Source organism: Pinus tabuliformis, chromosome 6 (genome assembly GCF_031772625.1).
Source record: "Pinus tabuliformis cultivar Carrire ecotype Pingquan chromosome 6, CPIR1, whole genome shotgun sequence".
Classification (NCBI taxonomy): Eukaryota; Viridiplantae; Streptophyta; class Pinopsida; order Pinales; family Pinaceae; genus Pinus; species Pinus tabuliformis.
The window spans coordinates 606,274,062-606,287,024 of record NC_142292.1 but is presented as its reverse complement, the minus strand read 5'-3'; the positions used below and the strand labels follow the sequence as shown (position 1 = coordinate 606,287,024).

General features: G+C 32.2%; 1 protein-coding gene across 1 annotated transcript; it reads left to right on the top strand.

Moving 5' to 3' along the window:
* Positions 1 to 1,694: 1,694 nt before the first annotated feature.
* On the top strand, positions 1,695 to 5,428 carry LOC149260029 (LEAF RUST 10 DISEASE-RESISTANCE LOCUS RECEPTOR-LIKE PROTEIN KINASE-like 1.2). Its single transcript, XM_089378508.1, has 3 exons — positions 1,695 to 2,563; positions 3,716 to 3,751; positions 3,852 to 5,428. The coding sequence occupies exons 1-3, from the start codon at positions 1,801 to 1,803 to the stop codon at positions 5,060 to 5,062; spliced, it is 2,010 nt and encodes a 669-aa protein (XP_089234634.1). The 5' UTR covers positions 1,695 to 1,800; the 3' UTR covers positions 5,063 to 5,428.
* The last annotated feature ends 7,535 nt before the right edge of the window (positions 5,429 to 12,963 follow it).

Sequence of the window (12,963 nt, the reverse complement as noted above, 5' to 3'; positions counted from 1 at the left end):
AATTTCAAAAATTTCAATTTTTGAGTGTTATATCAGTTTTTTATATATATTGGAAATGGATTCAATACCATAAAAAAAACTTTTTGACACCCAAAATATTTATCCCCTGTAATATGGATTTCCGTACTTTTGCTAATTTGTTTTCAAAATCTTACGGAAATTTTCATTATTTTTTTTGACAAAATTGTGGGCTCATTGAGCCAAGAAGCTTATTCTACAGCCCACTGTGAAGGTAATGTGTAAGTACGTCCATTCTCAATTTAGCATTGACACATGTCCCTCTTAAAATAAAAATAAAATACTCTGAATAGAAAGAAAATGTAGACTATAACCAACATAGATAAATCCCCAATAAAATGGTTTTTTGGTTATTAATATATTTTTAAATATACATAAATATTAATTCATATTAAAATATTTTATTCATCATTCATATTGGATATTTATTATTTATAATGTTAAAATTATTTTATTTTAACAATTATTTTCTATATATATATATATATATGAAGTTTTATAATGGATGGCTTTCGAGTTCTAAAATGGTATTTGTCCATGGTATTCAAAATTGTATATATATTTATATGGAGAAAAAATGTTTAAAAAAAATATTTTAATGTAATCTCTATAGCATTCAAAAATACAATTTAAACAATGAAAAATTACATTTTGTTTTTTGTACTCTAAAATAAATTTGCACCCTAAAAAATTTAATTTTTTAATTCATATTAAATCCCTACTTGAAATAAATCTATATTAATTAAACTCTAACCAAATTAAAAAGCCAAAAACAACTAGGCAATATAAAAATGTGAAAAGACTAAGCCTATTCGAGGACCATACCTCCAGAATACGCTTTCAGTCGGTGTGAGCAGTAAACTTTATTAAATCTATCTACGCATTAATGTGTTTGTTCATGACCCGACCTATTGACTTTGAAGTCTATGCATTATGGCGCGATTATAATTAAAATAAAGCAACGTTTTTGTGGTGACAAATCTCTTACCCGACCTATTGACTTTGAAGTCTATGCATTATGGCGCGATTATAATTAAAATAAAGCAAAGTTTTTGTGGTGACAAATCTCTTAGGAAGTTTAAAGTAATTATATCATTAATTTTTCTCTTGAGAAAAATAATTAGGTGTATATTAATTAGTTTGTATTGAGTTTACTGTCAATCACTTCAACAATTCAAATCTTATAATAAATAAAAAAAAAGCTTTTAAACCATTAAATGTCCCAAAAAACCATCTAAATTTAACTAACACAATCCCAATAAACATCTCATTACTTTCTTCCATCCAATCATCAACTGACTAAACCCTATCTCAACCTAATCAGCCACCCCAACCCAAAATATAATTACAAAGTCTATCTATCCCCTAAAGTTTTCCAAAAGGTACATGACCTATTCCCTTTGTCTATGCCTCATGATGTGATCATTCGAGAACAATCATATCGTCGAGTTTCTAAGATATTTCTTCAGACAAGATTATCACAAATAATTTTATGGTTCAAATCATTATTCAATCAGATAATTGTAGTTCCTTTCCACACTAAATTTTATTATAATAAAAAAAAATCCTAATCGATTTTCACACGCCAATCATCTGGGAAAGACGTAGCCGAAAAATAAGGAGAGGAGGCAGAAGGAAATGAATTGCTTATCCCACGTCCACACGTTTCCATTCCCAATTCATTTGGACAACCCCTTGTCGCCAGTCTAGTCTCAGCGATATATTTATAAGAAATTGAATCGAGCAGCGCAGAACACGTTTTGCTCTTCCCCGTTCAATGCAATGTCTCCCCTTCGCCTTAATGTTTTGGCTCTGCTCCTTCTCTCCTGCTGCTCCTCAATATCATGTATCCCCACTAAATGGAAGACTTGTAGTTCTCTGAATAAATGCGGAAGCTTTTGTTTGAGCTACCCATTTGGAAAAAGATACAGCGGCTGTGGTGACCCTGATTTTCAGCTGGGCTGTGATCCAAGTGGTAACCCTTTGCTTAATATCAGTGGAAATGAATACCACATATTAGAGCCCTGTGTTTTGGATAAGAATAGCAGGAATCTTAGCATCGCGATCGCTCATGACAATCTCTGGAGCGCCCATAAATGCAAAGTTTTACATAATTACACTCAGTCATGGTGGTATGGCCATAAATATTTCCAAATGGCCGATGGGTATACCAATCTGACACTTTGGAGGGACTGCAATCCAAGAAATTTGTTGCAGAAGAATCATACGGGTAAGATACTGAAGTTGAGTTTATGTGGCAACATTTGGTACTACAGTTTCAGCCCAGATATGGACTTCAATCAGACACTTCTTTGTAAAACGCATCTTCAGCTACCAATTAAGAAGGAGGTTCTGCAGTCCAATCCTTCCATTATCAATGACACATTCCTAGGACAGGGTTTTGAGATAAAATGGCATGTCGACTCGTACAGAGATCAAAACTGTGACGCTTGTTTGATGAGTAACGGGAGTTGCGGTTTTCACAAATCGAATCAATTTCTTTGTTATTGTCCAGATGGCACATCGCATCATGAAAAATGCCATGGTAAGTATTCCATAAAGCTTCAACAAATTTGATTACAAAACTCAGGGTTTTCATTCCAATTAATTTGTATAAATTCATGCTATAAGGGATCTGAGTTTTATATATAGAGAGATTTATAACCATAAATATTAGGAGTTTAACCTAGCAAAGATTTAGAAAACATAAATATTAGGAGTTTTAGTCTATCAGAGATTTAGCGAACATATATGCAGTATTAGCTCAATTATGATACTTCTGATATTTTTTATATTATTCTCATTAAAAAACTTTATAATATTAAATAATTAAAATTTATAATTTCAATTTTGAAATTCTATCTGATTTATAAGGATAAGTCTATGGAGGCGGAGGAATTGCTCGGGCTGTTATTTTTGTCAAAATTTGGGCAATTTTTTTTAATAAATCTAGGGGAAACAGTGTTTAAATCATGTTTTTGAAGGCGGCAATGGATTCAGCACCATCAAAAACCTCTGGGGCATCCAAAATCTTGAAATTTAACAACTTTAACTTAAATTTACAAAAATCCCTTCTGGAATTTATCAAAATATTGCCGAAATTTTCATGATTTTCAAGGTAAAAAAACAGTCTAATTAAACTAGAGCCATTTATTAAAACAAAATAAACATATTAATGATCTTTTTTTTTTCTTTCTAGATTTTCATAAAGCAAGATAAACATATTGAGATTTATTTTTTTTAGATTTCATAAACAAGATAAACATCCGCCATATGAATTGCTAATATAGGTGGAGCGTCCACTCTGTACACAGTAAAATACAGGAAAAAACATCAGCAATATGAATTGCTGCTATATAAATTGCTGCTATATAAATTTCCATACCAAAAATGATAAAAAAACAATTTTATACATAAACTGCTTATTTCCAAATGTTATATATTTCGTTGTTTTAATATCAATAAACACATATTGAGCGGTTCTTTAAATATATGTTTTGCATTGATTATTATCATTGTCGTACAATAGACCTCACCTCTGTTTGATGAACAAAATGCTTAGATAGCAATATGTTATGTATACTTGTCTCTCTCGATGCAAACATAATGCTTTAGATAGTACTCCTATGTTAGGTATATGTTTACTGATTTGTAAGTATGCATTTTTCTTACCAAAAACTGTGCATCCTTGACACAGGCGGAGGAGGTCCAAGCAAAATTGCAATTGTATTAGGTAAATATGATTTCTTCGAATTCAGTCAAGGTGAATTTGCATTTTTTCCTTATTAATATTTTCTTTCCGGATAGCTATCCATCACTTCATTCGATGGCAGGTTGCTTCATTGGAGGGATTGTGCTGACAACATTAGCAGTAGTAATATTCTCGAAGTTTTATGTGAAGAGAAAACTTTTCAGCAGGGGTTTTACAAGTGGCTTTAGCAGGGGTTTTACTAGTGGTTTAAGCAAACACAAGAGAAAGTACAAGGAAGCATCTGGACTCAGTGGGCTTAAGATAAGCAATTTGCCTATATTCTCTTATGAAGAACTTTGTCAAGCTACAAATTACTTCGATGAGGAGAACGAAGTTGGGGATGGAGGGTTTGGGTCAGTTTATTTGGGAAAACTTGGGGACGGACGAAGTGTGGCCATAAAGAGACTTTATCAGGACAATGCTAGGAGAGTCGAACAGTTCATCAACGAGGTAGTGACATTTGCGACCCTGAATCACCCGCGTGTGGTTCGTCTTCATGGCTGTGCCTATGAAGACAGTCCAGAGCTTCTGCTCGTATACGAGTTTGTCCCCAATGGAACCTTGGCAGATCATCTTCATGGCCATCGCAGAGACCCCAAGGGATTACCATGGGACACTCGTTTGGACATTGCTATACAAAGTGCCCAGGCTTTGGCTTTTCTTCACAGCCTTGATCCACCTGTATTCCACAGAGATGTGAAATCCTCTAATATTCTTTTGGATGAGGATTTCAATGTGAAGGTAGCAGATTTTGGGCTTTGCAGGCTTGTGCCTGACAATGCCTCACATGTCACCACTGCTCCACAAGGCACACCCGGGTATGTTGATCCAGAATACCATCAATGTTATCAACTGACAGAGAAATCTGATGTCTACAGCTTCGGGGTTGTTTTGATGGAGATCATCTCTGGGAAAATTGCAGTGGACATTAATCGGAATAGAGGGGAAATAAACCTTGCTAACATGGCCATAACAAAGATCCAAGAAGGGGCTTTGCATGATTTAGTGGATGAGCAGCTGGAGATTGAAGTGAATAAGAAGATGAAGGTTATGGTAAGTGCAGCTGCAGAATTGGCCTTCAGATGTCTGGTGTCGGAGAGAGATGACAGACCACACATGAATGAAGTTGTTGCTCAGCTGGAGCAAATCAGACAATCACAGGTTACCTCAACAGCTCCAGGTCATGAACAGTGGGGATCATTTTGCAAGATCAAAGAGCCAACCACAGAGCCAGTATCTTCCCTATCCATGAAAGGCAAGTGGCCCAGCATAAGCTCCACTCGCAGCGCATAAATTTGTGTGTTATAACTGAAGAGCAGTGCACCAACGAGGGCCGCCCTTCTCAACCAGGAGGACCATATTTTCCATCCACTTTGTGATGATATACAGCAGCTACAGCTTTCTACCTGTGTTTCTCCTCGCTTTTTGCAACCAAACTCTATCAGCATGTGTTTTCTTTTTCAAAAAGCCAAAACAATATGGCTGTTCACTGGCCAACGGAAATAGTTTTATATGTGTTTTATAACATATCTGACAGACTTGTACTACTGCATAAAATATAGGCAATTACTTGTACTGCCAAATTATATGGCAGTAGTACAACATTTGCCACAAATATACCCTTTATTAAATGTATGATCTGACACATCTATTTCATTTCATAGGTATAATATCCGACAAAAAAATATCATATTATGATGTGTTTTAAAGTTAATAGGTTAATTGTTTATAGAGTTGTTTTCAGTGTGATATTTTGGGTTTTCAGGGGTGGGAACGTGGGGAAAGATATGAGGTGAAATCTTAATTTGTGTTATTTAAATTGGTTTTTGGACTGTATATATGGATTCAACACTCTGAAAAACCCCTTGGGCACTTGAATTGTACAGGATTTACCCATCAAACTTGTGTTTTCAATAAATTCCTGCTAGATTTTAGAGAAATTAGACTGGAAAAACCCACCAGAAAAGCTTCCAAAAAAATCGCACTAAAGACAACTCGATTATTTATTTGTTAATATAAAGTAGTATTAAGTATAGGAAATTAAGTTAATAAGTATTTTATGATTTAGTTTAGAGGGTTAGTTTAATTAGTCTTTTGTTAAATGTTTGCTAAGGATTTCTAATTAGGAGATTATGGGACAATTCTCTTTGAACTCTTCAAATTGATTTGCTAAATATATATTTTTTAATTATTTTAAATATTATATTATTTTCATTCAATAAATTAGTTGGAAAAATAGATAATAAATCAGTTGTATAGTGATTAATATTTATTATTTTGTATGGTGTTTAATAGTTATTATTTTTTTGTTAGGTTAATTATTTTTGTTTTTATTAATTAATTTTAATTTATAAAAATGATTTATATATAAAGTATTTTTTGATAAATTCATGATTAGAATTTTTTTAATTCTTTGGGAATATATTTATAGTAATAAAATTTAGATAATAAAAATAACACTTCATTATAAAAATATTATTTTTTTAATTCAATGAAAGAAATGAACTTTCAAGTGACATAGTTTTTAGTTTTATTTGATTAAAGGTTTTTCTCGAAAGCATCTTTCTTGAAAAACTCTCCACCAACCCTCCACCATTTTAGCTAAATTTTATGAACTTTTTAATCCTACAGTGAAAAATATAAAGATCTTTCGAGTGATATATTTGATTTCTACTTTTTTTTAATATTTTTTTTTTAAATTCTTTACTATTTTTAATTATGGTTTTAATTTATTTAATATTTTAATATTTTTTTTGAAATTTATTATTATTATTTTTAAACACTTATTTATTAGAAAATTATGATTTTTTTATGTGTTAAATTTAAAATTTATTACTATTTAATTTAATATCAAAATATTCAAAATTTGCTGCTTCTTCAAACTTATAAACTTATAATATGTCTCAAAAGAATATAAATTAAATAGAAAAAAAATTAAACTCAAGAACTACCACTAAAACTATTATCCTTTAACAAAACTTTACCTTTTCACAAATATAAATAATATGAAAAAATATCAATATTAAAAATAAAATATAAAAATATTTAAAAATAATTATAATTTTAAAATTCTAATACTTTATAAAATTATAAGCATATCATGATTATTATAAATTTGGCGAAAGGGTGACCCGACAACTTCAAGGCATTCGCAAATTTGTATATGTTATCATACCAAATCAATGGTCACTAAATTGCATTCCCTCCTAGTAGAGGCTTGAGAGATTGTGAATCAATATTGGACACTTTGGAGCAGCTAAGAGTGTGGAGCTTTACCAAACACATAAAATTTCGTTAGACAAAATATTACTTTCTATTCTATTTAATTATTCTCTATTATTCCATATTTCTAATTTTCTTTCAAACCAACATAAAATAAATTTATGTATAATTAATATATATATATATATATATATATATATATATATATAATTTTTTTAAAATCATATATAATATATACATAATTGATATTAAAATATTTTTTATTTATTTTTATTTTAAAAAAGAAAAAAAATATATTTATACATTTTTTTTATATATTTAGTATTTTTTTGCCATTATTAATTCTATTTTTTTCTTAAAAAAAACTTAAAACTCAACTTAATTGTTAATTACAAAGCCAAAACCCAAACATATTAAATCTCAATTTTTCTCTCACAACTAAGAATTGCCCTTCTCGCTCCTGCCACATCCAGAAGCTTAAGCAGTTATTGTAAATATAGGTAGTGTACAGTTTTTCAACAATTATTTTAATTTCTTTGTGGATATTTTTCATTTCTATGTGAAGATTAGTTTAAATATTTAATATTTTTTATAATTTTTTTGTCATCTTTATTTATACTTGTTTTTTTTTTTTTTTAATTAAATATAATATCTATATAAAAATTATACTTCGAGGATTTTTAACTTTTTCAACTCATTATAAATGGAAAAAATATTTTATATAAGATAAATGTTTGTTCACAACCTTCATTTGAGTACTCGTTACTTGGCAATTATATTAATTCACTTTTTTACTCGGCAATTATATTAATTCACTTTTTTACTCATATGGAGTAGCAAATGATTGCAGCTTTCATTTATTGGGAACAATAATCTGAAAGACTTATTTTGATATCATAATTATCTTAGTTGAATAAAAGGATTACATAAAGGGTATCTATTTTTTATTTTTAAATGATAAAAATATTTTTAATGCTTTGAAAATTGAGGTGGTATTATTTTTAAAAGATTGTATATAATTTTGAGTTTTTTTTCCTTATCATTATAAATTATATGAGTAATATAGAATCTAGTTTTTTAGTTTTTTCTGTTAAATTTTAATTGCGATATAAATTTTTAATCTTTATTAAAATAAAATATTAATGAATAATAATATTATCTTTTAACTCTATATTTTGATTTTTTAAAATGTTAAACAAAGAGATTTGCAAATAAAAGTACTACGACCCTCACTAATATAAAAAGTTAAAGTTTTATTAATGGTGCATTTTTAAAATTCAATTTAGATTTAGAATTTTATTTTTTATTAAAACAAGATAATAATATTAATTATAAAAATATTTTTAGATAAAAATCACATAAAAAAATATTCTCGTGTATTTTGAACCAGTCAATATGATTTATCTTCAACTACATATATATTTTTAAATAACCGAATAAAAAATTCATAAGTAAAACTCTTATTTTGAACTAGCCAATATGATTTATCTTCAACTACATATATATTTTAAAATAATCAAATAAAAAATTCATAAATAAAACTGTTAATTACATCTATTCCATAAACAATTAAAATTTCCATGAAAACTGAATTTAGTTGTAAGGTACTTATTTAGTGTGCCACTAGTTATTTGTGTAAGGTACTTATTTAGTATACCACTAGTTATTTGTGCCGAAAAATAAAATGATGATGTATAAGCATAAAGATAAATATTAAAATGTTATAGTAAGTATTTGTTAAATAGTTTTTGCAAACAGTTTTGTAATTATTGTTTCCCTACTGGTGGAAACCACTAGGGGTTTTTTACTATTCCAAAGGAAAATGTGAATTGACATATACTTTGAGTTGGGGCTAGGGAGTTTTAACAACCAAGGAGAAGTTTTAACTTTACATTAAGCATTAAAAATATAATAATGTAGATTTAGAAATTCATAATTGTGGGAGAATTTTCCATTATCATTTGCCAAATGTGAGCCTTGAATTTTCGCAAATTTCATGTCTATGTAGATTAATATTAAAAATATAAAAAAATTACAAAGTGTTTTGATTCTATTGAGATTTTTCAAGTCCTTCGGTCTCTTAATGGTTAGGTAGACTGTTGTGCTCCCTGTTAATGGCGGTGTTGATCCAATGCTCCCATGTGTTTCGTGGCATGTGCTTAACACTAGCGATGTGTCTATTTACTAACACCTACGGGTTTTGGTGTAACGGCAATCGTGACTCCAGCAAGTGGTATCGGAGCCAAAGGTCTCGAGTTCGAAACACGCATGGCTCACGTTAAGTGGGGAGATTGTTGTGCTCCTTGTTAATGGCGATGTTGATCCAACGCTCTCGTGTGTTTCATGGCATGTGCTTAACACTAGCGATGTGTTTGTTTACTAACACCTATGGATTTTGGTGTAACAACAATCGTGACTCCAACATAGACTGCAAGGAAAACATGGTAGCTCAATGAACCAAGATTTGTTATGCTAAAATGAGAAGGTTTTGGTTTATAAACTATTTTTCATCAAATAAAATTTTACAAATATTAAAATGGAACACTATTCAAATCAATACATAAGTGGCATATATCATCATCTCACATGAAGGGGCATAACACTTCCCATCCTCATTACTCCCTGTAAGTGCATTCGGTCTTGGAGAGGGGAGTATAATTAAGCCTAATGAGACAACTTTATCCAAGAAAGGTGATATTAATTTGGTTTTATTTAATGTATTTCTTATTCCGCCTTGTGGTCTCATCGAGTCATGGGAATTTGGGTCTTATTATGATTCTATGGTTGTTTTCTTTTTTTTATCCTGGGTATATTGGGTGGAATTATCTAATGCTCCATTATCTCCAATTTTGTAATTTTAAATTATATATAGTGTCATTGTAATTGCGGCACATATTCTTTAGTGAATTTTCAAGTTGCTATGGATAAATCTTTAATTATGTAATTTTTTCATTAAATAATGAAAAATCATTGACCAACTGACTGAAGGTTGAAGCACTAGTGTGAGCCATGATACCATGAACAAGAATCAATGAGAGGGTTGGGAAATCACTTTTCCTATTAAAAATATAGCCATAGACAAAAACCCTTTCTTTAATAGTGCCAAAATTTGAATTGAAATTTTTTCCCTCCTTCATTCCCTAAAAAGAAGTTAATGAAGGAATTTGGGTAGCAGATGAAAAAATTACCCAAAGTTATGGAAGCATGGGGATGAAGTGGGAAATTGAAAATGGTCAAAGATGGGTACAGCCAGTACTCATTTTGAGTTTTGAAAGTGGACCCATGAAATCCCCTGTTAGAGCTAAAAAAAAATATGGGCTTTACTTGGTTAAAACAGGGAGATACTGAGAGGGTGAATGGACATGTTTTACCAAGTGCTAGGACAATGTTTATAGACTAGAATGAGTTTTGGAAGAGTTTATTGTAACACTCCCTCCCACTCCCTTATACTATCTCGAGTTGCAGGAGGCGTAATTATTTACTTTAACCTGACCTCTAAAGTTTGTTATGAAAATGGGGTTTCAAAATAATTTTTTTCCAATATCGTAAACTAAAAAAAAATGCATCCATAGTGATCAACTTGTCAAGAGCTTTTTGACAATATAAATTTTATCTCAATTTGACTCCTGGATTGAAATTTATGCCCTTTTAAGGTTTAGCCTATTATATGGAGCCACATCAACATTGAGTTGCCATGTGCCATCCACATGGCTCTTTTCTAGCTCACATGGCACCCTCGTGGCCTCCATATAACCATGACAGTTCATCTTGGTGGGTCCTTCCATTCAGGTCCATGTCATGCCACTTGGTCTCGTGCGGGGTCTAACGTTAGATGAAGGAGAAAGGGCGGCAAACAGTCCCCTGGTGGGCAGGGTTTCCATATTGGAACTATGTTCGAACCAACCCTAGTCCACCAACAAGCACATATTATTTCACAACACACCAAACTTCACAGTGGCAAGTGATGGGTGATCATTAGGGTTTTGTGACAGAACCATGGTCAGATTATCCTAGCCCTCTCTGACGCCCCTGATCCATGTTACAATGCACAAATATTAAGCCATGATCAGTGAGTGGTGGACAGTGGAAATGTTCCACGCTCAGGGTTCCATAGTCGTGTCCCACTCTTGTCTGCATCGTGTTATGCAACAATTTTATGTTATATCCTATTCATGGGAAATCTAGTGTTTCCATGACATATCAACACTTATCCTTCTCTAGATCCTCGAATCCATTGTTGTTTGAGGGTGATCAGGCCTGACACCCATCTGAGCCTTCATAGTCATGTTATGCAACATTTTTACGTTAAATACTATTCATGGGAAATCCATTGTTTCCATGACATATCAACACTTATCCTTCTTGAGATCCTCGAATCCATTGTTGTTTGAGGGTGATCAGGTCTGATGCACGTCCAAGCCTTCATAGGGGTGCGCAACCCTTGTCCACCCTTGGATCCCTAATCCACAGATCCAACAACATTTCCATCATAATTTGGTTGTAACACACCCCCACCTAATCCCCACCCTCAACACAAGTTAGAAGGAGCTTGTTACTTGTTGACCCAATCTCCATGGTATGGTTATGGAAATGAGGTCTTAACTTTTCAACCCTTTTCAACTTCCTCGAAGTTTAAGGAAAATAAAATTATTGCATTTGTCTTGTCAATAACTTTCCACCAACACAAATTTCACCTTAACTTGACATATGGATCAAAAGATATGGCCATTAGACGATAGGCCATTCACCACCTTGCCACGTCCTCACTAACTCCCACGTGGGAATTATATAGAGCCCCACGTGGTGCCTGATGTGCCTTCCCCACCATTGTGGACATACCCACATGGACAAGCACACATTTTGAGTGACTCATAGGTCGGATTATTCCACTCTGCAACTTATTAAAATTGACAATGGGGTTTGACCCCCAACCCCCCAACCCCCATCCTGGACTGTTTCACCTTGGCGTCATCTATCTGACCTCGACCTGGACTACCAACTTGACCTGGTGGGTGACAACGAAGTTTTGTGCCTATTTTCTTTGGGTCGGCTACAAATTCAATCAATGTATGGTCTTTCTACCGACCTTCTGACCCTTAACTTGGCGGGTCCCACAAAGAGACTTCAAGCCTATTTTGCAAGATTTTACCTTATTTGTTTTTTGAATTCCTTTCTTGGTTTACACAATTTCGAAGCATTCCGACTTTTCTACCTGAAGGAAGACCTAAACCTCATGATTCCACCACAATTCAAGTGCATGGAGGCCATGAAATCCATTAAGCTTGTGTCGTGATAGACAACCAAACCCACTAAATAATGTGCAAAAGGTTTGACGATGAAACTTGGAATATAAAAGGTACATATACTTACACTCTGCGAATGTACATTATGAGGAAATTTATAGGGAACTTAAACAACTCCCACCCACAATGTAAGGAGGTCGTTATTTTGACAAATCAACTCACTTACACAGAGCAGTCAATATCTCGAGCTTTTCAAATTAATGAATGAAACATAGTAACTTATGCTTACACAATATTTATAGAACTCAACCATTCCTTAACAATACATACAAAAAAATCTATGTCCATTAACCTACAAGAATAAAATTCCTTAACATCAGCATAAACATGTAACCAATTTATGATAACTTGTACATAATATTCAAATATGAGAAGTATGAGAAAATACTTATCTTATACAACTAAACAAACAAGAAACTGAGATCTAGACTTCAACTCTCCACCCAACCATAGACAAGCTACAACCACTATCACTTATAGTTGTCACCCTCGAGCTAGATTCCAAAGCTTAAGGTGGAGTGCTTTCAAAGGGAATTTCAACCTAAATAACCACTGAAACATGATGTATCAAGCCCACTCTGTCTTCATCCACCAGCTACATAAATCTCTCCCAGAATAGCAACTGACACATGATGTCTTAAGGCCATTCTATCAGCTTCATCCACTAGC